Below are 24,821 nucleotides of genomic sequence, written 5' to 3'. Positions count from 1 at the left end.
GTATTTTTCCACCTATAAACTCAAATAACCTAAAACTCAGTGTTTTGAGTTAGTGTTCTGTTTTTTGCTCGCTAGTGTTAATTCGGCTGAAAAGTGAACCAGCCTCCCTGTTTTCTCCACAGGCTATCACAGTAAGCGAAAACCTGGCTCGACAGCGTTATTTTTTTCAGCGTCACGATGCCTGGAGATCCAGCTTTGACCTCTCCGTCCAGCCATCTCTATGCAGTTGCTCTGAAACTGCCTGTTTTCTGGCCTGACAGCTGCGAATCCTGGTTCATCAACGCTGAGTCCCAGTTCCACCTCAAACACATCACCAGCAGCACCACCAAGTTCCATCATGTGGTTGCGTCTCTACCACAGAACAAGATAGATAACGTTGTGGATATAATAAGGAGCCCACCTACTGCTGATCCTTATGGTGTTTTGCGGTCTCGTCTTTTACAGACACATTCTCTGACGGACTATGCACGTTGTGAATCAATCATGTCACTTCCTCTATCTGGAGATATGCTTCCTTCAGCTCTCTTATCCAGGATGAGGGTTCTCCTTCCTATAGAACATCAGGAGTGTTTGTTCCTGCGGTACGCGTTTTTGAGGCAACTTCCAGCTGATGTCAGGTCTCATTTAGTCCACGATAAAACCGCCGATATTGCTGTTCTCTCTCAATGTGCCGACGAGATATACCGGAGTAGTTTGTCTTCTAATTCATCGGTAAACGCCTTGGATTCAGTGCATGCTGTCAGTACTCCTCCTTCTAGGCAGAACCGCCGTAATCAGCGCTCTCGGAGAACTTCTAGTCCAGTTTCCCGCCTAAGCGATTATTTGTCAGTGATTTTTAATCTTTGGAAAAACAATGTTTAAAGTCGCAGATTAAAAATCGTTTATTTCGTGAAATAACGGATTAATTGTCCGTGCGTACAGTTTTTCAGAGAAACTTCAGATTAATAATCCGTTTTTTCGCCAAGTTACAGATTTTTAATCCGTAAGTTAGTGATTAAAAATCCTTTAATTTTCAGACTTTTAATACGTTATTAAGCGACCGTCCCTTCTGAGTCGCTTTCTTTTAAAAGAAAGTGATTTTTAATCGTTTACTTCACCAAGATAAGGATACAGTGTAGCCTGATGATATTTCAAATTTAGATTATTTGATCGTAATAGAATTCATAATTTGAAATATCAAATATATATGACAATGTGTTTGCAATCATAAAAGGATTGGAACATCAGAGTTTGTGGCTAAAGCTCAATTCCTTTAGATACAAATTTGCCTTTAACATTAAGTCTTTTGACTTTGAAAAGATTCAGGAATGTACATATATTGCAAACAAGTGTTTTGATCATAAAGATTAGATGCAGTTTGCTTCCATCTTTTGGTTGATTTCACCCAAGAAAACACCAGAGCACCTTTTTGAACTATAAAATCCCTCTGCCATAATGGCAATTCGTTGACCAAGATGTGGTCTGCATCTCCTGCACCTAGCATCATGGTACAGGATGAGACTTCAGAGCCCAAAACTTCAGACAGGGTTTTGTTATGTTGGAAATAGGGTTTCACGGATGGGTGAGGCAGTTTTGTAAGTATCTCAACATTTTTTATATGGTTATAGTTTTATATATTTTTTATATTCTTTTTCTTAATGTAAATCTTTAATTCAAATGTATAAACCCCAAAAAGGAATCTCAGAAGTTTTGTTCAAAGATACTCTTAACTTTTGGGCGCAGAAAGAACAGTTCTAAATTTATACTGTCTGTTTCCTTGCATTCATGATTCCTGCAACTATACACCAACTGAAAAGATATATTTTGAAATGTTTGAATTTTAAAATTACCTGATTCTTGGAAAACAATTGTTCCGAAAGAGGGATTGGCTTTTTACCAGCTAAACAAGACAAAATTTATTTTCTCAAAGAACCAACATATTTTATTTTGTATATATGAAAAGAGTAAACAAATTTTGGAAATATAAACTTGAATAAAGTTATGTAGAAATTACCTGGTCTTTCTTTTAGGCATCTAAAAGTGCGGTTATTCATTCTTATGCAAAGTCCTCCCTATTTTTAAAAAAAGTTTGGGTTTTTCTTAACAAACCTAAGCCTTTGGAAACATTTAATTACTGGAATGGATTTTTATGTAAACTTCTAAATGTGATATAAATTTTTTAAAATAGTTTTTGGAAGATCAAAACTTCAAAAACAATTGAAAATATGAAACTTTAAGCATGATTCTAAACTGACTACTGAGTTTTGAATTATATAAATGTAAAAGGTAGGAATTATATAAATGTAAAAGGTAGGAATTATATAAATGTAAAAGTGTTGCCCATTTTTTAATTAAGTTAAATCAAAAGGAATTTCCTTACTATAAATCTGCTTGCAATTTCTTTAAGCAACTTATTTTTCACAAATTGAGTAGTAATAATATTTCTTAAAGGTTTTTTTCTATATGCTGAGAGATCATTGTTAGGAAAAACAGTCCTGACAGCCCTAAACTTTGAATCCTAGACTAGCAAATGGTTGAATTTTTAAAATGCTAACCATAGCCACAGAATATTTTATCATATCATACATAACATTCTTAAGTCTGAGCTGAGGCTGAATTTAAAGAATTTAAACAGCAATGAAGCATTAAAAACCAGATCCAATAGAGCGCCAGGCTCAATTATTCTTTAAATTCAGCCTCTGAAAATTTTAGAATTGGATACCTTTAATCCCGATAGCTCAATCTAAATATATACTTTGGACACTTAAGATTTTAGCTTAATCCACTCTTTTTCTCTTTGTTTGAAAAACACTTCTTTGAAGAATTCTCTCAATGATTACGGGCCAAAATTTTGAAATATCTTGGCTTCTGATTAGCTGCTTGGGTTTCTCAAAATGTCCCTCTGATTAATTGAATTTTATAAACTTTTCTGGAAACTAACTAAAGATTTAGTTTATGTTGAGATTAATAAAAGTATTAAATCAAGTAATAATCTTGATATCCACAATTCTAAAGTTTTAGCTCTGGTTAGATTATCCTTACCCTTCTACATCTCCTTCCTAAGGTGTTCTTCTCTCCGCAGAACAAATTATTACCAATTTGTAATGATTTCCTTCCTGCAAACATAGGCAATATGTCTTATGCAATCAACATTAAAATTGAATCTACTATTTATTAGTTATAGCAAAAAAACTATTTATTATTGACTTATTTTTTAGTTTTGAATGTGTTTACTTCTTGATCCTTTACTATCAGTAGCATCACTTTTCCTAAACATTATCTATTTTTCTAACTTTGTTTGAAATTAAAATAATCACAATTTGATTAAAAATTACCGTTTTTGAGCATGGGTTATTAGGAAGCAGATGATCACTATTATCAACACCTAACACAGTATTACATGTGATGGAATTAAACAAATTTTCTGATTTTTTTGTTATTAAATTAAGTTCCTTTCTCACTGTACAGTCCAATTTTTATTGGATCAATTTTATACATCAAATCCAGAAGTAAAATTAATTGTTAAAGGTTGTAAACTTAAGGTCAAAAGTTGCTCAAGGTTTCTCATAGAAACCAAAGCTCCACATAATTCAATCCAAACCCCTAACATTACTGCGCATTGCTATAAATTACATCTTTATTAAAATGTTTATGTAGTACAAGAAATAAAACCTCTTAAGTTTGAAATCCCAAATAATTTAAAATCAGACTTTTTTCAACATTTTTTTGGTCTCATCCTTTAAGTAATTGTAAACCTTGTCAACAGTTTTTTCATCATTACTTAATCAGAATTTTTGACAATTTAATCCAAAGCTTACTGTAGATATAATTCTCATCTTACAATATAAGAAACTGACAGTATTTAAGCCAATTAATGAAATATCAAAATTAAAAACTATAGTAAATTATTATAAACTAGCTAAAGTGCCCGGCATTACCCATGGAATTTTAGAAACCCTTGAAAAAAATCTAATTAAAAAAATTGAACTTTCATAGAAAATTTAAATTTTGAGAAATAATTTTGAAGTTTGTTTAGCCTATGTTATCCCCGTGGTATCAAAGGGCTCCCTCAAAACACTTAAAAAATCTCAAACAATTCAGCCAATTTGGTTCAGCCGTTTGGCCAGCTATAGCTAACATATACAAATATATGTATATAAATGTGAGCAAAGAGCTTTATTATATAGATGTAATTCTGAATTTCTGTTTCTTTGAAATATCATATTAATTTCTTTAGAAACAGTTAAAATTCTTTCTGGTTAATATCCAAAAAACCTTTTTTTGCCAACAAGGCATTTAGACCTATCAATAGTCCCCTTCAGCCTTCCCCTGTATTCATTCTTTCGTTTTTCAGGTGTCATTTGCAAAAACAACTTTTTAGATCACTCAGCATTAGTGCTTGGACCTGATTTCCATCTTCATGCTTTCAAGAAATCTAATCACTTTTTTCTGGTTCACCCAGATAAATGTATGTAATATATATGCTTATCAAACTATTATGAATCCAGTTATTGATAACATTAATGAAGGATTTGAGTTAAGTAATATACATGACAAAGGAATTTAACATTAGCCCCAAACGCTATTTTTCTAATCCTTATAGTTTTGCAAACTGCAAAGACCTTCATATCTTCATACCATGAATTTAAAAAAAGGTTTTACCATCCGATTGAAGATATAGGAATTGGAAAAAATTTGAATTTAAGTTTTCTTTGTCTTTCTTAATTACTATTATCTCTTAAAACTTTGTAGAGTGCCCGCTCAGATTCACAACAGTATCTTTTTTAACCCTATCCCTGCTGGGGTACTTGAAAACCAGGATACGCTGGGGGGTCCTGAGGACTCAGGCAGTTAGTATTAAAGCCCGGTTTTAGGCCTAAAGGGAGGGCTTTGGGTATGTAAGAAAAGTCAGAAAATTTCAACAGCCTCAGACCAACACTTTTTGAGTTATGTAAAAAAAACTACAGCGGGGGGTCAAATTGACCCCCCCCCCCAGCGGGAATAGGGTTAACCTTGACTAATTAAAAATAACGGACTTATCATTATTCATCTACAGAGAGATGCTTGCATTTGTTGAATACTTTTTTTGTAAGCTGTTTCTTATATGAGAAACATTAATATTTACTTTCTAGAAGTCGAAGAAAATTAATATTTACATTCCAATTGTTGAAAACCATATTCGAATATTCTTTTACTTTATTAATAGAATAGTACATGAGTGAGAAGCAGTAATACGTTAACTTCATCATGTATGGGGTATTAAGGTTAGTATTTATACTAAACTAGGTTCAGTTTTGGTGTACTAATTAAGTTTCTAGTGACAATGTTGTTTTTTTAGTTTTTTTGAGTGTGCAAGTTTTTTTTTAGAGATTTATCGTAGAGTATGTATTATTTGTAAAACCCTTAAAGGAACAAACCAAATATGTACAGTAGTTAAACTGAGTATGCAGTGTTGTGGACAAATTCTTTAGGATTCATTTGAGACATATAAAATGTTTCCACAATGTTTAATTACTGAGTTTTAGTGCATAGTCCAAGTTTAAAATCATAAATTTAGGTGGGTATGCTTCAGAATCGGGTTTTTAAAATTATTTAATAACGACCACGAAAAATAAAGTAAAAGTATTTCTCAAATGAATCAATTATTTAGTTTTCATCAATAAATTAAATTTCTTATTTTCTATCAATTTAATTGCAGATTTCTACAAATTCTTAAAATGTTGTCTTTTCAATAAAAAATTCCAGAAAATCTGCAGAAAATTTATTTGGTTTGGATTTTATTTTTATTTGTTTTGTAGTGGCCTAAGCCTATATAATGTTTAAGATTGATATTTGTTTGCTTTATTTTTCATCGCCGAAGTGTATTTATTGGTTTTGATTGAACTTTATTTGCTTTGTTTTATTGGCCTAAGTATTTATATTAATTTGAATTGATCTTTGTTTGTTTCATTTTTAGTGGTCTAAGTCTATATGATGGTTTGGATTGCTCTGTGTTTGTTTTGTGTGTAGTGGTCTAAGTACTGATTTTTATTTGTTTTGTGTGTAGTGAGTGGCCTAATGTTTAAATTGGTTTGGATTGATCTTTGTTTTTTTGTGTGTAATAGTTAAAGTGTATAAGTTGATTTTTATTTTTTTTTCTGTGTAGTGGCCATAATTGTTTATAAATTAGTTTGGATTCATCTTTGTTTGTTTTGTGTGTAGTGGCCTAAATGTATAAAGTGGTTTGGATTTATCTTTCTTTGTTTTGTGTGTAGTCGTCTAAGTGTATAAGTTGAGTTTTATTTGTTTGGTGTGTAGTGGTATAAATGTATAAATTGGCATGGATTTATCTTTGTTTGTTTTGTTTGTAGTGGTCTAAGTAATTATTTTTATTTGTTTTGTGTGCAGTGGTCTAAGTGTACTGTTGGAGCTAGATGAAGTCAAGACTGATAATTACATGCTAAGGAAACATGTCTATAATCAAATCTAAATTTTAACATTTTTTATTCCTATTTTGATCAGTTATTAATATCAAAGGAACTGGTTATTTATCTCAAACTCTATTTTTTTTTATTCTCATAACTGATGTTGTATTCAGTAGACTATTGATATTTTAAACTATGAATTCCGCAAAATCAAATAGTCAAGGTTTTCAAGATCAAAGGTTGAACAGATATAGGGATAAGAAAATTCGAGTGTGAGGAATGAAATGTTTTTTGTTAAATAAAAAATAACATGATTAAATAAATATTTTTTATCAACAAAAATGTAATGTGGAAGGATATTAGTACGAAAAATATATTTTAATTAAAGAAATAAAATGACATGAAATTTACTCTACAGGCTTCATTATGTTGCATGTGTATCAATTCTAGGTAAGGTTAGATATGCTCAATTATCTATAATTTTAAAGGGACTCAAAACCCTATTTTGTTGCAAATTGATTAAATACTAAAGTGGACCAAACTCATAGTTGGATGACGACATTTTATGTCCCAAGTATTTAAAAACACACACACATATATATATATATGTTTTTATATTATTTTTATATAATTTCAGACAGCACAATAATGCCTGAATGAATAATCTGTAAAACAAGGAATGCACAATTTGTGATACCGAAAAATGAAGATTTTCAAAATGTACATATCTCTTTGTCTTCACTTTTGTATTTTGACAGATGTAGTCTATTTTTTCTAGTCTTTACTTTCCAAAAGAAATTTTTTCATGCAATTATTTCCAAACCAAATAAAACCTTATGGCCCAACCTGTCGTTGTTGCCTTAGTCTGTTCCACTTTAGTATTTAATCACTTTGATTTAGATGGCCGCCAGGTGTCTCTACTCTTGATGCTCAGAATGAGACAACGTGGCAGAGACACTTAGCAAAAAAGTCGTCGTTTTAAGTGCACTGTATATGTAACAAATAAAAAATATCATGAAGTATCAACTATATACAATTATAGGGTTGTTAATCGTTTTTGAAAACGATCGTTAAACGATCGTTTTTTGTTTCATTTTCAAAACCGATCGTTTCGTTTTCGGAAAAAAACGATCGTTTTTAAAAACGACCCACTCGTTTTGAACTTTTAGAAAACAAATAGCGATCGTTTTTGTAAACGATCGTTTTTATTAAAACGATTTGCGACCGTTTTTTATACGATTGTTTTTAAAAAAACGATCGTTTTTGAAAAAAATTTTTATTGACAATTATGTTAACGATCGTTAACGAAGGGTCGTCGTTAACGATCGTTAACGAAGGGTTGTCGTTAACGATCGTTAACGAAACGACGAACTTTATCAAAACGGTCGTTTTTGGAAAAAAATTACATGCAACTTTATTGAATGTCGTCTTACATGAAGTTTAACAGTTGTGGGGGAGTTAAACTCCTTGATGTTTTCTTAAAAACTACTCAATGATAAGTACAGATTCCCTTCAGGTCGGTTTCCTCTCTTCGTAAACGATCGTTAACGAAGGGTTCGTCGTTAACGATCGTTAACGAAGGGTTGTCGTTAACGATCGTTAAAGAAGGGTCGTCGTTAACGATCGTTAACGAAGGTTGTCGTTAACGATCGTTAACGAAGGGTCGTCGTTAACGATCGTTAAAGAAGGGTCGTCGTTAACGATCGTTAACGAAGGTCCATCGTTAACGAGAAGGGTCGTCGTTAACGATCGTTAACGAAACGACGAATTTTATAAAAACGATCATTTTGAAAAATGATCGTTTTTAAAAACGAGCGTTTTGAAAAACGATCGTTTTAAAAACGACCATTTTTAAAAAACGAACTTTTTAAAAAAACGATCATTTTTAAAAACGATCGTTTCGTTTTCGATTTTTCGTCGTCGTTTTCATAACGAAACGATCGTTTTTCTGAAAAATGAAAACGTTAACATCCCTATATACAAATGCGTTGAAAATTATTAATGATTATAAGTTGAAATATCTGAATGATTAGTTTGGAATGAAATTAAATTGGTATGAGTTGTTTTAACAATTTTCTGCTTATAGACACAACAGATAGAATTAACGATTAATAGTGCGCGATCACCATCGATAATGTTTCGCCATAAGCCTATACCCCCTTTCATTTTTCGCAAACACTCCCTTTAAACTGTTTTTTTTATTTGTGGTTTCTTTTCAAGAGTGAATTGTGCATTACTTGTTAAAAAGAAACAATGGAGACATTGAATTTAGGATAACTTAAAATTATGCTTACAGTCACAATTTAATTTGATTTATTTATATTTTGTCAAATAAAATTGATTCTAATGACAAATAAAATTCCAAATATCAAGAATGGTTCCATTAAATGTAAAAATTATTTTTATTCAATTTGTGGGAATTTATCACACCTAATATTTACCTTTTCTCGGGTGATAAAGTGACTTTTTCACCCTACAATGACATAAATAGATATAAGATTTAAACTGGAAAATAATACATGCCTTATTAGATTAGAATTTATAAAAATATTAATGGCCCTACGTTCTTGGACTGTGCTGGAATAAATTTAACCAAATGATTGGCTATATTTCAATATTTCGTTAAAAGTTAGACACTTAAAAATCAATTTTCTCCGTATCTGCCTGGCTTGTCTAATGACTGGGATTTACATCTATCTAGTTTTGAGTATATTCAATAGACTAAGGTCAACTTGAATTAAAACCGGACCAACCTCTTGTACCGACGGCAAGTACCGGTGCACGACCAAACACTATCAATCCGGCTCGGTTTCAAATTTGAAGGCGTATCCAAATTTTTTACAGTACCCGGCCTTTCAAAGGCCTATTAGGATCTACCCCATAGCTTGGTTTTCCGTGTATTATTACTATATCAGTGATTAGTTCAATGAAAACAAAGCTTTATCATAAGAGTAACGTTGAATAGAAATAAAGGATATCATTTTCACAAATTTTAATTTTGATTTTTAATTGTTTAGTTGGTTACAGTGCTATAATAACAGTAAATACTTATGCTGGAGATCCCATTGATTGTCTAACATCTCATCCTCAAGCCCCAGGTTTAGGTCAGAAAACTAACTTTGTTCTGGAGCCAGAATTTAATAGATTTAAGTTAGGTCGCTGAACTCCATACCGTCGATTCAAATACTTATCTGTAGTTATGAAGTGTAGTTTACATCTCTAGAACCTTGACACATCCTAAATCATTGATTCAATATACATAATTGAACCGTCGTTAGATCTGGTTTAAATTCATAAGATCCGGTCCCTGCCTGACTTTTAAATAATGCCTATAAATGACTTTCTTTTAATTAGAAATAATGCCAAGGCTTTAAGTTTTCTAATTGAAAGAAAGAGGAAAGATTATTGGAATATCAATGTTTATTGCTTATCACTGATTAAATTTTTGAAACTATGCTCTCAGGGCACTAACATTTTTTTTAAACTGAATTAAAATGTTTCTGTTAAAGATATTTTACTAAGTTTGACCAAACCTTCTATAGCTTTGCCATTTCAAAAGGTGTGTAGTCTAAACTCTTCTTAATGATTTGTTCTACCTAAGCGTGTAACTAAAATTATCTGATACTGTTTTTAGATTTCCTTGATTCTTTTTGCTATATTCATGGAACAGAAACACTGGCATGGAATATAGAGGGAGCAGGGCCAAAATCTAATAAGGTATGGGTAGGGAGACAGATATGGGTAGGGAGGGATAGATAATTTTCACTTTTTTGAAAAATCAAAAACGAAAATAATTAATTCTTCAGCATAGAATATCCATAAGAAAGGAATTGAGTCTTTGCAACAAACTAAAACTTTCCAATCCCTATATCTATCGAACCTGATGGTGTAAATCTTAAAGTTTTCAGACTTAGATTACAAGCTCTAGCAGAATTAATAGTTTGAAATATCAAAGGTCTACGACATTGAATGGCAAAGATATAGATGTTAGAAAATCAGAGTTTTTGGCAAAGACTCAATTCCTTTTGACTAAAATGTAGTTGCTTAAAGAAACATAAAGTAATTCTTTCATGTGGCAGAGAGAGCATATAAAAACATTAATGTGGAAGAGCATATAATTACATTTATGTTGCAGAGCATATAAAAGAAAACATTCATGTGGCAGAGCATATAAAAAATGCATGTTAAGAGTGTGGTAGAGATGGACTGTGGTAGTGAAGAAGAATGTGGCAGAAAGCACTCCTATTATCAATGGGTTGCAATTGTTATTCTATTTCAGGTAAAAATAAGTCTAACAATATTTATCGAGTGAGAACTTTAAGCAAAGAGAATAGAATATATATTAGAGTGGAATTTAGACAATCCCCCGGTATAAATTTTGCCAGTCCCTTTCAGCCTGAAAGGGAGTTCAAAGTGTACAAATCATGCATGTAAATGTTCACAAATTATATGCAGTAGAGTACATTAATACAGTATGTTACCTAGACTATCCATTTCAATTTCGAATTTTTTAAAGCTGTTAAATAAACTTTATAAAATGAATTAGGTGGATAAAAAACATCATTTGATTTACAACAAAATGGCCGTTTTGCACTTTTTTCCTATCAAATTCCACTCTAATAAATATTCTATTCTCTTTGACTTTAAGATTAGTTTGCTTTTATACTTTAACTTTAAAAGGATTGTACATGTAAGCATGATAATTTCAAGTGACCCTTCTATGTAAAAATGACAATGCCCGATTTACAACGGTACATCTTGAAAGTTTATTAAAAGCGACAATATCTTCCACATTTTTGATCTGATTAAGGTTTCAAGAGAACCGTTGTAAATCGGACATTGCCAATATTGCATGGATTGGACTGTCCACTTACATGTCCCTTTAAGTGAAATATTTAGATTTTTAGTAATAAAATGATACACATTCTGATTAATTGTAATCTCATTTATGAAGTTTTAAATAAATAAGTTTTTTTTATAAATAAAATTTAAAAGAAGTTTCCTTTTTATTTTGACTCGTAATTGATTAAAGTTACTTCCATGATAAATTTTAAAAAAATGTGAGATCTAGAAAATTCTTGGAATAGAAAGACGACATTGGAGCAATAATTAGTGTATTTTGATGTTGTTACAAAACAAATTGTTTAGAAATCAATGTGAATGGATGTCTGTTTACACAGTTGCTGTCTCTCATGTTTATTGGACTATTTTCAAATCATATCAAGTCATATAATTTCTGTAGTAATAATAAATCATTAACAAAACATTAAAAATATTTAAAACTACTGCAGCAGGAGAGCTATGATACCTTATTGCTTTTCCCAAAACTCTCCTGTAATCCAAATAAGATATAAATAGTTTTTTGAAGGTTTGAAGGAGATGGCAATAATCATACCTCGAGTCTAAAAGTCGTTTTCCTATTCCAGAGTTTCTGGTTCTCACTGGATCATCGATATTATTTCATCCACTGCATGATATGCAATTTATTGGTCGACTTTCAGCATTAAACTCACTATTTAGGCTGGTCTATTCTACCTACCCCGGTATATTTGGTATATTTAGGCTGGTCTATTCTACCTACCCCGGTATATTTGGTACGGATGGGAAGGTGGTCAAATGATGAACATGATTGGAACTCTGGCAAAACAACCCAAATTCTTTATTGATGCTGAACCAGATAACTGCGGGATAATTGAACTGGTAATATTTGAGAATCTATGTCGTCTTTCGAAAATCAATGTTGTCATATCATTTAATTTTTCTTTGATATACACAAATTTACGTACACAAGTTTAGAATTTTTAAATTAGAAAGTTTAATATTAAAAATTAATGTAAAAATTGATTTTAACTTTTGTCTCTTTCTTCTGTTGTTAATCATTTTGAATAGTTTTTAGTTTGTTTTTTCCGTCTATAATTTCTTTCTGGGGCTTAACTTGGTATATCCTAAATGATTTTAAATTGTTTATTCCAAAAAAATGTCAATACACTATGCTAAATTCCGACTCTGACAGACAATATATGCCAAAAAAAAAAAAAAAAAAATTTTTTAAACCGATAGTTTTTTTTGGTTTATTAGGAAAAAATATTGCAAAATTTATTATTAAAGCAAATTCTAAAAGCTTACAGTTTAAAATGCAGAAAGTTTTAAGTCAAATGTTTACAAACGAACCAAAACAAATAACAATACTAGGCAATTTTTTATATTTTAACACAAATATTTTAGGGAAATGTTTTAAACCTAACATCATCTGGATGTGAAAGAACAGAGGGTCTTGCTAAGTAGTGGAAATTTTGAATAAATCAAATTTATAAACATTAATTCATTTTTGTTTAGGCTGTATTTGAATGGTTTGGGTTCAAATCGATTTTACATCTGTAAATTTTCAATCATTGAGATGCTAAGCCTTATAGTTGCTTGGTTACAGGTATTGTAAGGCAGTTCCATCAAGGGATAGGTTTGATATATGGATAGATATATATATTGTTGACTAAATATTTTAATAAATAACAATTACAGGAATTGTGCACAATTTTCACATTTTAATTTAGCCAAAACCTCTCTAATCATTGCTGGTTGTTTTGATGTGAGGCCCTTTTGCAACAGTAAATACATGTTAAATTTAAACCAAACCAAATGAAAAAAAAACAATTTAGAACTAAAGGAAAGCAAGGTGAGGTGAAGGAGAAGAAAAGAAGTAGATAGATGGAAAGGTATTGAAGGACAGAGAGGAAAAGAACTAGATAGATGGAAAGGTATTAAAGGACAGAGAGGAAACTGGAAAAGAACCAGATAGATGGAGAGGTATTGAAGGACAGAGAAGAAAAGAAGTAGATGGATGGAAAGGTATTGAAGGACAGAGAAGAAAAGAAGTAGATAGATGGAAAGGTATTGAAGGACAAAGAGGAAAAGAAGTAGATAGATGGAAAGGTATTGAAGGACAGAGAGGAAAAGAAGTAGATAGATGGAAAGGTATTGAAGGACAGAGAGGAAAAAATTTTATTAAAACTGTTAGATTCTCGTTAACGAGAGTTGAATAGCGATTTAATGACAAACGATTGAACTTTCACATTTTAGAACTCATTCCCTATCATTAAATTATTATGATCATTCATGAGAAAACATTTTTTTATTCGTTAATTTGTGATTATTCCAGTCTCTTGAACATCTATTCTAACTGTGTTCGTTAGTATATGGAGCATATCCAAGGAGTATAGAATATAATGGAGAAGGGATCGACCCGGCCCGCCCTACCATATGATTTATACATGCTTTGCAGACGGTATTCCATTTGAAAAAGAGTTTTTAGGTCGTCTTTTAATTTTTTCAATGTTTTTTTTTACTTTACCATATCAAACAAAACTGATTTTTATATGGTCAAAAATACGTTTGTATTGCCAATATTTTTTTCATCCAAAAAATGTGTTATTCTATTTCTTATTCAAATTGAGTACCGTCTGCAAAGCATGTATAATTTTATATGGTATAGGGCGGGCTGGGGTATCCTTTCTTCATTATATTTCATACTCCTTGAGCATATCCCATTTGTTGATGGCAAAATTGATCGTAAACCTCTTATTACCATATCATGTTTTACTTAGATTAGAATATGCATCTTTCTTCAAGAGAACTTTACACATAACATGTCTAATCCTAAAACTATAAACAGTTTAATAATAAGTATAGGAGGGGGGCAAATAAATATGTATGTAAAGGTTAATTTTATAACAAATTTATTTAATTTGTTTATTAATATCGTTTTCATCATTATTGATATTATAATCATTGATCTTTTAATCATTATCATAATTTGTATCATTATCCATAACACCACTGTATAAATAATTAATATATACAGTTGAATTTAGTATCTGATATATAGTTGAGTTTATTATCTGATATAAAGTTGAGTTTAGTATCTAATATATAGTCGAGTTTAGTATCTGATATAGTTGAGTTTAGTATCTAATATATAGTCGAGTTTTGTATCTGATATATAGTTGAGTTTAGTATCTGATATAGTTGAGTTTAGTATCTGATATATAGTTGAGTTTAGTATCTGATATATAGTTGAGTTTAGTATCTGATATATGGTTGAGTTTAGTATCTGATATAGTTGAGTTTAGTATCTGATATATAGTTAAGTTTAGTATCTGATATCTGATGGATTTCTGGATGGAGCAATGTCTAAACATGGACTATCCTTATTCCAGGATATTCTTCAAGTAAGAATTTGATATTTGGTTTGAAAAAAACTAGAACAAATAGTTTTTAGCACTCTCTGATTCTCTAATAATATTTTTTGCAACCCTTGTACTGGTGTAGACCTTAGGTATTTCAAACTATGAATTCTGTAGATCAAATAGTCTAGGTTTAAAAGATGAAAGGTTTACATCATCAGTTTGTAAAGAGATAGAATTAGAAAATTTGAATTTTTGACAAAAAAATTAATAAATTTTCCAATATTTATTTGATATGTTTTCTATAAAACTTGTCCAAAATAATTTTGAGTCATCTTTTTTTATATTTATTATAAAGGTTGAATCTAAAAGAACTGATATGCTTGAATGGTCCCTTCCTATACGCTCAAGGTTGGTTCAAAACATTGAGGATATTCTTTATCTTTAGACGTCTCCAATGTTAATATTATTAGACTAATAATGGTTATACTATTTATACTTAAAAAAAAAAAAATTTTGGATTTTTTTTTATATGGGATACATATATGTGGAGCCGGAGGCACGCGTGTACAACTATATTTATTGTATTTTTGATAAATTTATGCTTTTGTATTTTTAATAAATTATTTTTTGTACTTTTTTTGATAACTATTTTCTGTTCTTTTTCAACAATATTTATATTTATGGAATCCAGAATTAACAGTCTGATTTTTTCAATGTTTAGTTTAGAAAGTTCTGGTTTAACTTTATTTCTTTTTAATATTGTTGTTGTTGTTATGGTTGTTGATTTTATTACATTCCTTTTTTAACAAGATTTGAATTTATTTTCAAAAATGTACTAAAATCTTTTGCGCAAGAAAACCACTAGTGCCTGATTTGTAGATGTGAGTACAGTCAGTTTGGATCAGCTGGAAACAAAATAACTGTAGATGCCCTTTGTGTACTCCCCAATAATGTACTGCACCAGGTAGTTATGTGTGTACTCCATAAAAACGTACTGCACTAGGAAAAGACATGTGGCACTTCACATATTTTTTTTTCTTTTCTGAGCATTGCATGGACAGACTTTGCCAAATGTTTTTATTTTTCCATAACATTTAATTATTAACGCATATTTTCTAAATTGAAAAAAATTATGCCCAAAAGAACTCTTATTCAAATGCATTCTTTAAAATTTTGTAACTAATTATTTAGAAATTTTTTGTTTTCTGGGGAATTTGGTTGGTTGGAGTCATACTGTACACTTCGATACACATGCTGGGGAGAGCTCTGCTCTTCTTTATACCAGCTTTCCGTCTCTTCGTAGCGACATCTCTCTGGGCAGGTACACACGGCGAACTAGGGTCAATTTAAATTCAAACAGGACAGACTTCTTGTACCGGCCTTGTATAGTGACGAGCGACAGGTACTGGCCAGCCCCGGTTTCAACTTTGATGGCACGTCCAGACTTTTTACAGTACCCGGCTTATCATAGGCTTATATTTAAGCTACCCCACTTACTTAGTTTAGTGTGACAGGGTTACCCAACACAGAATGAGACTGTAAAGACCACATAAAACTTTTAAAATATGACAATTGCAAGGTTAAATTAAGTTTTTCTGTTTCAATAATAGTCTTTTTATGGCTTATTTCATGATTTAACAAAGAAAAAAACAAGTTTACGGTTAATGGAAATGATAAATTTAATGAAAAAGACAGTATAAATTTTTTACAGTCGTCTGTTAAGTTTTATCCATTGAGGGCAACCCTGTTTATAAACAAACTAAAATTGTCAGGACATAGTTTATTCATTTCATAGTTTATTCATTTCATAGTGTATTCATTTCATAGTTTATTCATTTCATAGTTTATTCCCTAATGTGTTTAACCCTGCACAAGCTCTAGTTTTGTTTGACCTAGCACTCTCATTATGGAAGCTTTTATCATTATCAACTTAAAATTTTTTTGACTTTTAAGAAATATTAATGCAAAGGATTGTTAGCAGTTTTTTCTTCTTTCTATTGCATAGGATTGGGTACAGCACGGCAAAAGGACAGTCCTAGGGTTTCCATTCGCAAAACTTTTGCGCAATTTTTTGCGGAACGAAACGCAAAATTTTTCTTTCTTTGCACATCAGTTTTGCGCGAAAAAAAACAATTTGCGCAATCATTCGCAAAAGTCATTTCGCGAAAAATTGCCCTATTCCGCTTTTGCGAAACTCAAGTTTTGCGCAATTCCGCAACTAGAGTTTTGCGCAATTTTGTAAAAATCAAACGGTTGGTGAGGGTGTGTGTTTCTTAGAATTCAATTCTGGAAAAATCTTGTTTTGGAATGTCTTCCTATTGGTCACTTTTACATAATTGACCAATGACAGTTAAGAAGAGTTCAATTCTCACAATTTTCTCGACAATTTTAGTTTTGGACATGCATATTTCCTAAAAGTGGATTCTTCAGGCATTGGTTACTCTCTTGCAGTATTTTATATGAGATTAAAAAGATTTCAGAAATTTGATTTAAAAAATTTAATAATATAAGTCATACTTGATTAGGCAAAGCTTTTAAGGGTCGCTCGAAATTATTTAATAGGATTAAAAGTTTCACACTCTAATTTCTATTTTATTAATTTTGTTCCCTTAATTTAAACTTTTTGTAACTGGAAGTAACCAATTGAGTGTAGTATAATCGTTATCATACTCATATTTTTTTTATGTATGGGATAAATCTTTAGTTGTTTAATTCTAAGCTTAGAATATCAAGTTTTGACAATTTGCCTAAAAAGTTACATTTTGCGTAAAACTTGCGGTTTTGCGCAAATTGCGCAAAACTAAAATTTCGTTACATGCGCAACTTTCGCAAAAAATATTTCCGGTTTTGCGCAAATTGCGCAAAAAAAATAGCGCAAAACCGCGCAAAACTCATTGCGTTTCATGTGCAAAAATAGCGCAAAAGTTCGCAAAAAAAAAAATTTGCGCGAAAATAGCGCAAATTTTGCGCAAAAGATTTACCTATTTCGTGGAAACCCTAGACGGTCTGTGTGTGATTTTTTTTAAACAGCCCAGAACTTATTTGTTATTGCTGAAAATCTCTTGAAAAATTGATGTACTTATATCTAATAGGGTTTCCCAGTTAGTTATTTTTTCCATAACTTTTTGCATTATGCATGATCACTTTTTTATAATTACAGACTTGATTCACATTCTTTTATCTTAGCACCTGCTACAGCATGCATTAGTTAAAAATAGTCCAACCCGGATAGGGTTTAGGAAAACATCTCCCAAACCGTGTATTTTTTTAATAGTGATGGTTTTTTAGTAAACATGAGAAGATGGGTTCCTTCTTTTTTTTACTTCTATTTTTTTATCAAAATATTTTTTATATTTTTCTTCTTTTCATTTTGACATTTAATGAAAATAATTTTTCCATGAATTAATTTTCTTCTACAAAATAATAAATTTGTTTCTAGAATCTGAAAACAAAACTGGAAGCCAGAAAGTCTTAAAATATATCTTTCAAAATATCAGGTAAAAGAAACAATAAACACAATAAAATAATGTAAAAAAATTTCTTTTAGGTCTCTAAATGAATTGAAAGTGATTATTTTTTTGAGAATTTGAAATAGAAATATCCTGAATTTATTTTTATGTATACTTAATTCTCATTAGTTTTTTAAATTACTAACCAACAATGTAACTAATGATACATACAAATATATATACACTGAGAACCAGAAAACACTAGAACATGAAAACAACATGATATCAATACTTCATGATATGGTGTTTGATTTAGTTACAAAGCAAACAGTTTTACTATGCACTATCACTAATCAATTCAAATATGGGTCAGTTTGCACTGCCTAATTGCTGTGTCTCATGCCCATTGAACGATTTAAAGTAATAACTTGAGTCTAAAAGTTGTCTTCCTAATTCAAAGCTTTATTACTGTATTAATATTCAAGTTACTCTGACTGGCAAATCTTGACTTTTATACATGGAAATCTGGCGACCTATAATTTTATGCTTTTCCTGGAGGATCTATCATATCATTACTATCAGGTTGGATTTGCGAATATTATAACGACAAATTATTAAAAAAGGCATTTGATTTTTTTTTGTGAGGGGGGGGGGGTTTAAATCTTTTAAACATTTTTCTGTGCAGGAAAATGCGCAAGAACGGGTTTTCCTGAAAGCTCTAGGATTGGTTCAACACAAAACCCCCAACGAGAAGAGTGTTGAAAAAGCTGAGTATTTGCAGGAATCCGAAAATCCTGAATACTTTATTTGATAATTCTTGTAAAAGTGATCAAAAAATAAATACATAAAATTCATATCTACATACATCATAAAATACAACATTTTGAGAATTCAATTGACTCATATTCCACTACAGTTTTCGTAAAATGCAAAATTTTCATTTTTTGTGAAATTTCACTTTGTTTTCGCATTTTGCGCTCCATTTATTTTCGCCAAAAAATACGAAATTTTGCGAAAAAGTTTACAAAAGACGAACAAATATTTTCGCATATTTTTGCGAAAGGTTTTGTTTGCTGGAAACTCTACCATTGCAGCCTGTGGTGCCACAGAAGGCCTAACCTAACCTTTGGGAAGTTGCCACTTGGGAAATTGCACATTTGGGAAATTGCACATTTGGGAAATTGCACATTTGGGAAATTGCACATTTGGGAATTGCCACTTGGGAAAATACTTAACACCATTTTTCCACAGCAGGCAAATTCATGAAACCAAGCATATCTAAATTCACAATCAACATTCACAACCCTAACAAAGATGATTACTTTTGCTTCAAAACTATTGATTTGTCAATAGCATAAAACAAAAACTTTATTAGTTTGAACTATGCGGTTGTTCTATCAAACGAAGGTTTGTTAATTTTTAAAGATCCAAAACGACACAAACTCGACTCATGTCAAAAATGATGCCTATTCCTAGCAGAAAGATAGGCTTAGCTGGGTTCCTAAATAAGACAAAAAGGGTATCATCTTTACTTTCAATTAGGTATAACAATATATTTAAGTTGTAACTTTCCATTTATAAGTTTTGATTGGTCTTTTGGTAATTTTGTTAATATTAATATTCTGGAGAAGATCTAATATAAAAAGTTATGATTTTTCTTCTTAAATCTACATGTGTAGATATATATTATTATTGATAAAAAAACCAATATTAATATTACAATTTTCTTTCCATCAAAAAGCAAATTTTTCTTTACAAAGTCGCTTGTGGTTTTGCTCAAAATGTTTCATACAAATAAACAAGGTTCTGTTCAGGAAGGGCAAAGAATTTTTCTGGGATTAAATATAGTTCCTGCTTCAGTATGCACGAATTGAACTTGATTTTTGCTAAATTCGTGTTAGAATTTTTGCAGAATGTTCATCATATCTGCTTGCAGGCTGATTTCTTGGCATGTCTACTGTCTATTATTGGGCAATTTATTGTTTATTTTGAGTTCAGCATACACAAAGATTAATAATACATGCCTTAATTAATTTCTTTAACAGTTTGTGCGCAATCTTTTTGCGAGCAATTTAATATGAAGTTGCCATAATTGCAAGAACACCCTTTAGCACAATTTGCATTCAATTGCCCACAAAAATTTTGATACACAAGGAAGCTTAAAGAATTAGGCAAATTTGGACTCAACATTTTTGCAGATTTTTTTTTAATTTAGCTGAAAACTTTATATCTAAAACCTGTAATTTAAAATTAGTGATTACTCTTTCCCTTAATTGAGCAGAATTTCATCTGGAATGTATTGGTAATTTAAATCTTCCAATTCTGGTACATTCTTTAAATCACCTCTTAATTGTTAAATAGAATGTCCCATCTATATCTCAAAACAAAACTCTTTAGCTTTTAACTTTAGTTCCCAGGATATTAATTATTGACTTTTGATTTCATCAGTAACTCTAACATTAATACCTAGAATTGCCATCCTAGAGAGTTTTTCAAGAAAAAATATATGAAAAAAATGAACATTTTAATCTTGTTAAACATTAGTTTTTCTTTTGAATTGTGCATGCTGTTCATTTCACAAAAAGAATAAAAGAATATTAAGTATTTATAATTTTAGTTATCAAAAATATAAACAAAAAATGGGTTTAATTACAAACTGGAGAGGGCAGAACGGTCACATTTAACAGTATGGTTTTTTGATAATTTGTCTCTGATGTTTTAATATTAATTTCAATAGAGAAAAAAATATTAATATACAAATATTAATAATTATGAAACAAATTACCTAAAAAAAATGTTATCTTGTTGAACATTAGTTTTCTTTTTGCATGCTGTTTATTCTACAAAAAAAGAAAAAAATATTGATTTTTAATAATTTCAAATTACTAAAAATAAAAACAAAAGTTTTAAAACTACAAAATGTTCAAGATTATGAAAAATTGGGTTATTTTATAAAATTTTGAGAGGGCTGACTGGCCGCCTTTAGGCATAAGGTTTTCTGATAATTTTTCACTGATGCTTTCATATCAATATAAACAGTCAAAACAATATTAATATGAAAATATCAATAATCATGATTCTAGAATAAGTCTCACTAATACTTTTTCTCTTAAATTCGTACTTTTACCGAAATACTAAATAAAAAGCAAATACATAATTAATCCATGTAAAGTATTTTTTTTACCATTTCTGATAGAATTTGAATCCAAGTACTCACTTTATAAAAGCAAAAGTTAAAAGCAATTGATCTATGGTTCTTAATTGTGTATGCCTATACATCTACCAGAAAGAAAAAGGTTAGCAATTGATGCAAATATTTTAAGCATTCTAGAACTATTCTCATTACAAAGTGCAATATTACAACTGACTTATAAGGAAAGTTTTAATTTCTTCCCTCTTCATGGAATAAATATTTTGTCAATTTTAAGATTAAGTTTGTTTAATTATCCTTGGTATGAGGTCCAACAATTAAAAGACAGATTTTAAGTTTTAATTTTTTAAAAGATTTTTTATAAAAAGTGTAAACTTTAAAAAGCCTTGTTAAATTTTTCTTGAGATCTTAAACTCCTATCTTGAAATATTAAACAAACTTAGCCATTACTTTACATTTACTTCTTACTTCCACATTCTACCAACATTTTTTTTAATGATTTAGTTGGGGAACATTTTAATATTCCAAATAGGGAAAGTACAATTTTTACGTTAAGTAATTATTAACATAATTTATGATGCCAATTCTTACATTTATTTTGTAATAATCAATTATGTACAAAATTTTATGAAAGCTGACAATTCTTTTGATGTTACAAAATTTGTACAATCTTAAACTCCAGCCAAGTTAAGATTCTAGTATCCTACAGTTCTTCTTAAAATCAAAAGAGGTTGCCCAAGAACGACATTACATCCTCATCTGAGACAACTAATGCAACCGGTAAAATAAAGGCATTCAGTTTTACATCTGTGCCGGCAGCAATTCTTTTTAAAGAGGAAGCTGGGGAATTGATGGCACAGATAAGAACAAGCACTAGTTCAACCAACACAAATAATGTGAGGATACTAGATGATCTCAGTAATAAATCTTTCAGGACATCAGACACTTTTTTTCCCTTTCTATTATTACTGGTCAAGCTCGCTTCAGGTTGACATATAGTTTTGATGGGATTCTTTTTCAAAAGATCTTTGGTAACACTTAATTCTTTCTTTTTCCCAACAGGTTGTAGAGAAAACCTTCTTTGTTGACAATTCTTAGGCTTCCCTTCTAATGATTTATACCTCTGAAGTTTAACCCTGTTGTTAGTCTTTAAAATAGGAGGCATCTTTTTCATGGAAACATTTATTGGGTTTACTTTCCTCCTCTTTTTCTGTTTTTTATACTCTTTTAGACCTACATACAGATACTTTGATATATCTAGCAGTAGGAATAAAGTCAGTAGTACCAATCGGGTTGGTGGGTAACAAAAGAAACCTTCCTCTACTCTGTTCATCAAGTTGACATTCAGTTTTCCCTCTGCGGTAAGGTTCTGGTTTTTCGTATCAAGTTTACAGTTGCTAGAGCCTACAGTAATATTAGGTTCTTTTTCAGTTGTCTTGTTCATGTCTAATATTCCTTGGAGTCTAGTTTCAGTTTCAACAATCTCCATTCCTGTAGAGTTCCAGTTCCTACATGTTGACCAATAGGAAGAATCAAGTGTGGTGATACTCAGTGATATTAAACCAGCTATCACACCTCCAGTAATGGGAGGTATGTAATGGAACATTACTGGCTTTACATACAGCAGTAATCTTCCACTGACCTTTACAGTTAAAAGAGATGTCAATATGTTTGCATAACATCTGCTGGACAGAAATATTGTTGCAAGAGTGGGATATGTCTCCGCAAATTCAATAAGATTGTTTGCCCAGAAGTTGACCGCCATGGACAGCAGGAAGCATCTTGCAGTGTTTAAAAGAAAGCAAATCATTATTAAAGTTAGAACTCGATTTATGAAGTTCTTTTTCCCCTGAGGCCTAGATGTTAGGAAGATCAGTAGAAAAGATGAGCTCAAAATTGACATGGCGAATCCGGAGCTATCAATGATGAAGTTGTAGGGATTTGATTCTGGTTGAATTACCACTATTGCACAGGCATACACCAAGACAAAGATGACTCTGATAGAAATTTTCATGTTTACTTGTTGGTGTGTGGTTCAATCAAATAAACAGTTATGACTAAATTCTGAAGAAACAATCAATTTTTGAGAGAAATTACGTTTTAACACCTTTCTCTTATTCTCTTTTTGTTGTGGATATGATTGTTGCCATGACTAAAACCAAAAATAGAGTAAAGTTGTTGTTACTCCTGCCGACTTGGGAGCACAGTGATGCAAGTGGAAAAAAAAACTATTAAAGTTGAACAGAGTTAACATACTACGCATTGGTTTTCTTGAATAGATATCTAGTTTAAGGCAGAACCATAAAACTGATCACTTACACGATCCAGGATGTTTAAAAACAACAACTTTTTTTTCTTTTTATGGAAAATACAAATGTAAAAATAGTTTTTTTATATTGTATCTGTAAATTTTGAAATGTTAGAAATTGGATATTTTTTGTTTTAATGTTTTTTTTACAAATTACAATTTTAAAGTAACTTTAGTAATTGAGACATGTTTTTAATGCAGAGAATCATTGGCTTTATTTAACTGAGTTGCATTATTTCCCCTGGAAAAGCAAATATGCAGTTTAAACAAAGTTGATAATGCAACATGTATATCTTATTCTGGATGGATGAGAAGGAAAGCTCAGTTAACCAGAGAATGAGAAGGACAACTCTTCAAAAAACGGAAAAGGAATACTTCTTAAACCCCTGCTGAGAAGAGCAAACAATTAAAGGTCCAACATAAAAATAAAGATGATTAAAAAGAATAAGGAAAAAAAGATCAAAAGAAAAATAAGATCTTAAAAAAAAAATTCACAGTTCAAAAAAATAGAGAAAAAAGAAACAAAAGATTCAGAAAAAGAAAAAAACTGAGAAAGAATAAAGAAAAATAAGAAATACCTCAGCTGAATGGCTTTGAATGTCCTAAGAGTGAGAAATGAAACTTGAAGAGGTTTAAATGAAAATGAAAATGAAGAACTAGAAAGAAAGGCTGGATATTGCTTAACCAAATCCCTCTGCTGGATGAATATAGGAGGGAAGGGGGGAAGAAAAGTAAATAGGAAGGAGGGGAGGGGGGAGAGGGGTAACAAACAATTGTCTATGTAGTAAAAATCTAGTAAACATGATATTCTGTAAACTTTCAGTGGGTTGTACATTAGGATTTATTGAAGTAAACTTAGACATAATGACATTACTCATTGAAACTGTGTTTCAATTGAATGCTTAACATTATTAACTAAAATCATGCGGCATACCTGAATTACGCTATAAGACATGTACCGAGATAGCTTAACTGCGTTATATCTATTCTCTCTAATCTTATAAATATGCACCTTAAACTTTAACTGTGTGATAAATATGTAATACGTGTAATGGAGTTCAAAGTGCATATTTTTAACAAAGAATGTCAGATCATGGTTGGAATCAATTATTTCTGTATATGGGAACTCTGCTGGGTGTTTACATAAACTAAAACTCCTTTTTTGTAAAATTCACAAACGAATGTAACAGATTCTTTAAGAATTGATATTTGTGCTTTTATGAATAGTTAAAATGTATTTATATGTTTGTATTTTTTGTGAACATCCTGTGAGCACTGTGTATTTTTAAGTATAGACTCAAGGTTAAGGTTACGCCTTAAACCTAACGTTGAAATCTTGGAAAGATG

The 24,821-nt window shown here is 30.7% G+C and overlaps 1 protein-coding gene and 1 long non-coding RNA gene across 2 annotated transcripts; one reads left to right on the top strand and one right to left on the bottom strand.

The window, feature by feature from the left end:
* Positions 1–1,310: 1,310 nt before the first annotated feature.
* Positions 1,311–3,457, bottom strand: LOC111702111 (uncharacterized). The gene is made up of 5 exons (XR_002765358.1): positions 3,315–3,457; positions 3,214–3,248; positions 3,022–3,095; positions 1,994–2,051; positions 1,311–1,879 (listed from the first exon to the last, which is right to left on the bottom strand). It is a non-coding gene; the product is annotated as an uncharacterized LOC111702111 (long non-coding RNA).
* A 971-nt stretch (positions 3,458–4,428) lies between these two features.
* On the top strand, positions 4,429–18,910 carry LOC111702112 (innexin inx2). Its single transcript, XM_023473690.1, has 17 exons — positions 4,429–4,447; positions 5,186–5,243; positions 6,367–6,423; positions 6,802–6,833; positions 9,401–9,487; positions 10,018–10,100; positions 10,573–10,662; positions 11,946–12,083; positions 12,609–12,664; positions 12,720–12,810; positions 14,534–14,608; positions 14,922–14,974; positions 15,446–15,530; positions 15,758–15,887; positions 18,006–18,063; positions 18,501–18,597; positions 18,701–18,910. Exons 2-17 carry the CDS (start codon positions 5,227–5,229, stop codon positions 18,824–18,826), a joined length of 1,275 nt encoding a protein of 424 aa, XP_023329458.1. The 5' UTR covers positions 4,429–4,447; positions 5,186–5,226; the 3' UTR covers positions 18,827–18,910.
* The last annotated feature ends 5,911 nt before the right edge of the window (positions 18,911–24,821 follow it).

This window comes from Eurytemora carolleeae, unplaced genomic scaffold, assembly GCF_000591075.1.
Source record: "Eurytemora carolleeae unplaced genomic scaffold, Eaff_2.0 scaffold482, whole genome shotgun sequence".
Lineage (NCBI taxonomy): Eukaryota > Metazoa > Arthropoda > Copepoda > Calanoida > Temoridae > Eurytemora > Eurytemora carolleeae.
Note: the sequence above shows the minus strand (reverse complement) of the source record. Positions and strands in the feature narration are given on the sequence as shown.

Excerpts from the sequence above, each read along its gene's own strand:
- LOC111702112 (XM_023473690.1), top strand. Across the intron at positions 14,609-14,921 it reads TATTCCAGGATATTCTTCAA|GTTGAATCTAAAAGAACTGA; the intron begins GTAAGAATTTGA and ends TTTATTATAAAG. Across the intron at positions 15,531-15,757 it reads CCAATAATGTACTGCACCAG|AAATTTTTTGTTTTCTGGGG; the intron begins GTAGTTATGTGT and ends CTAATTATTTAG.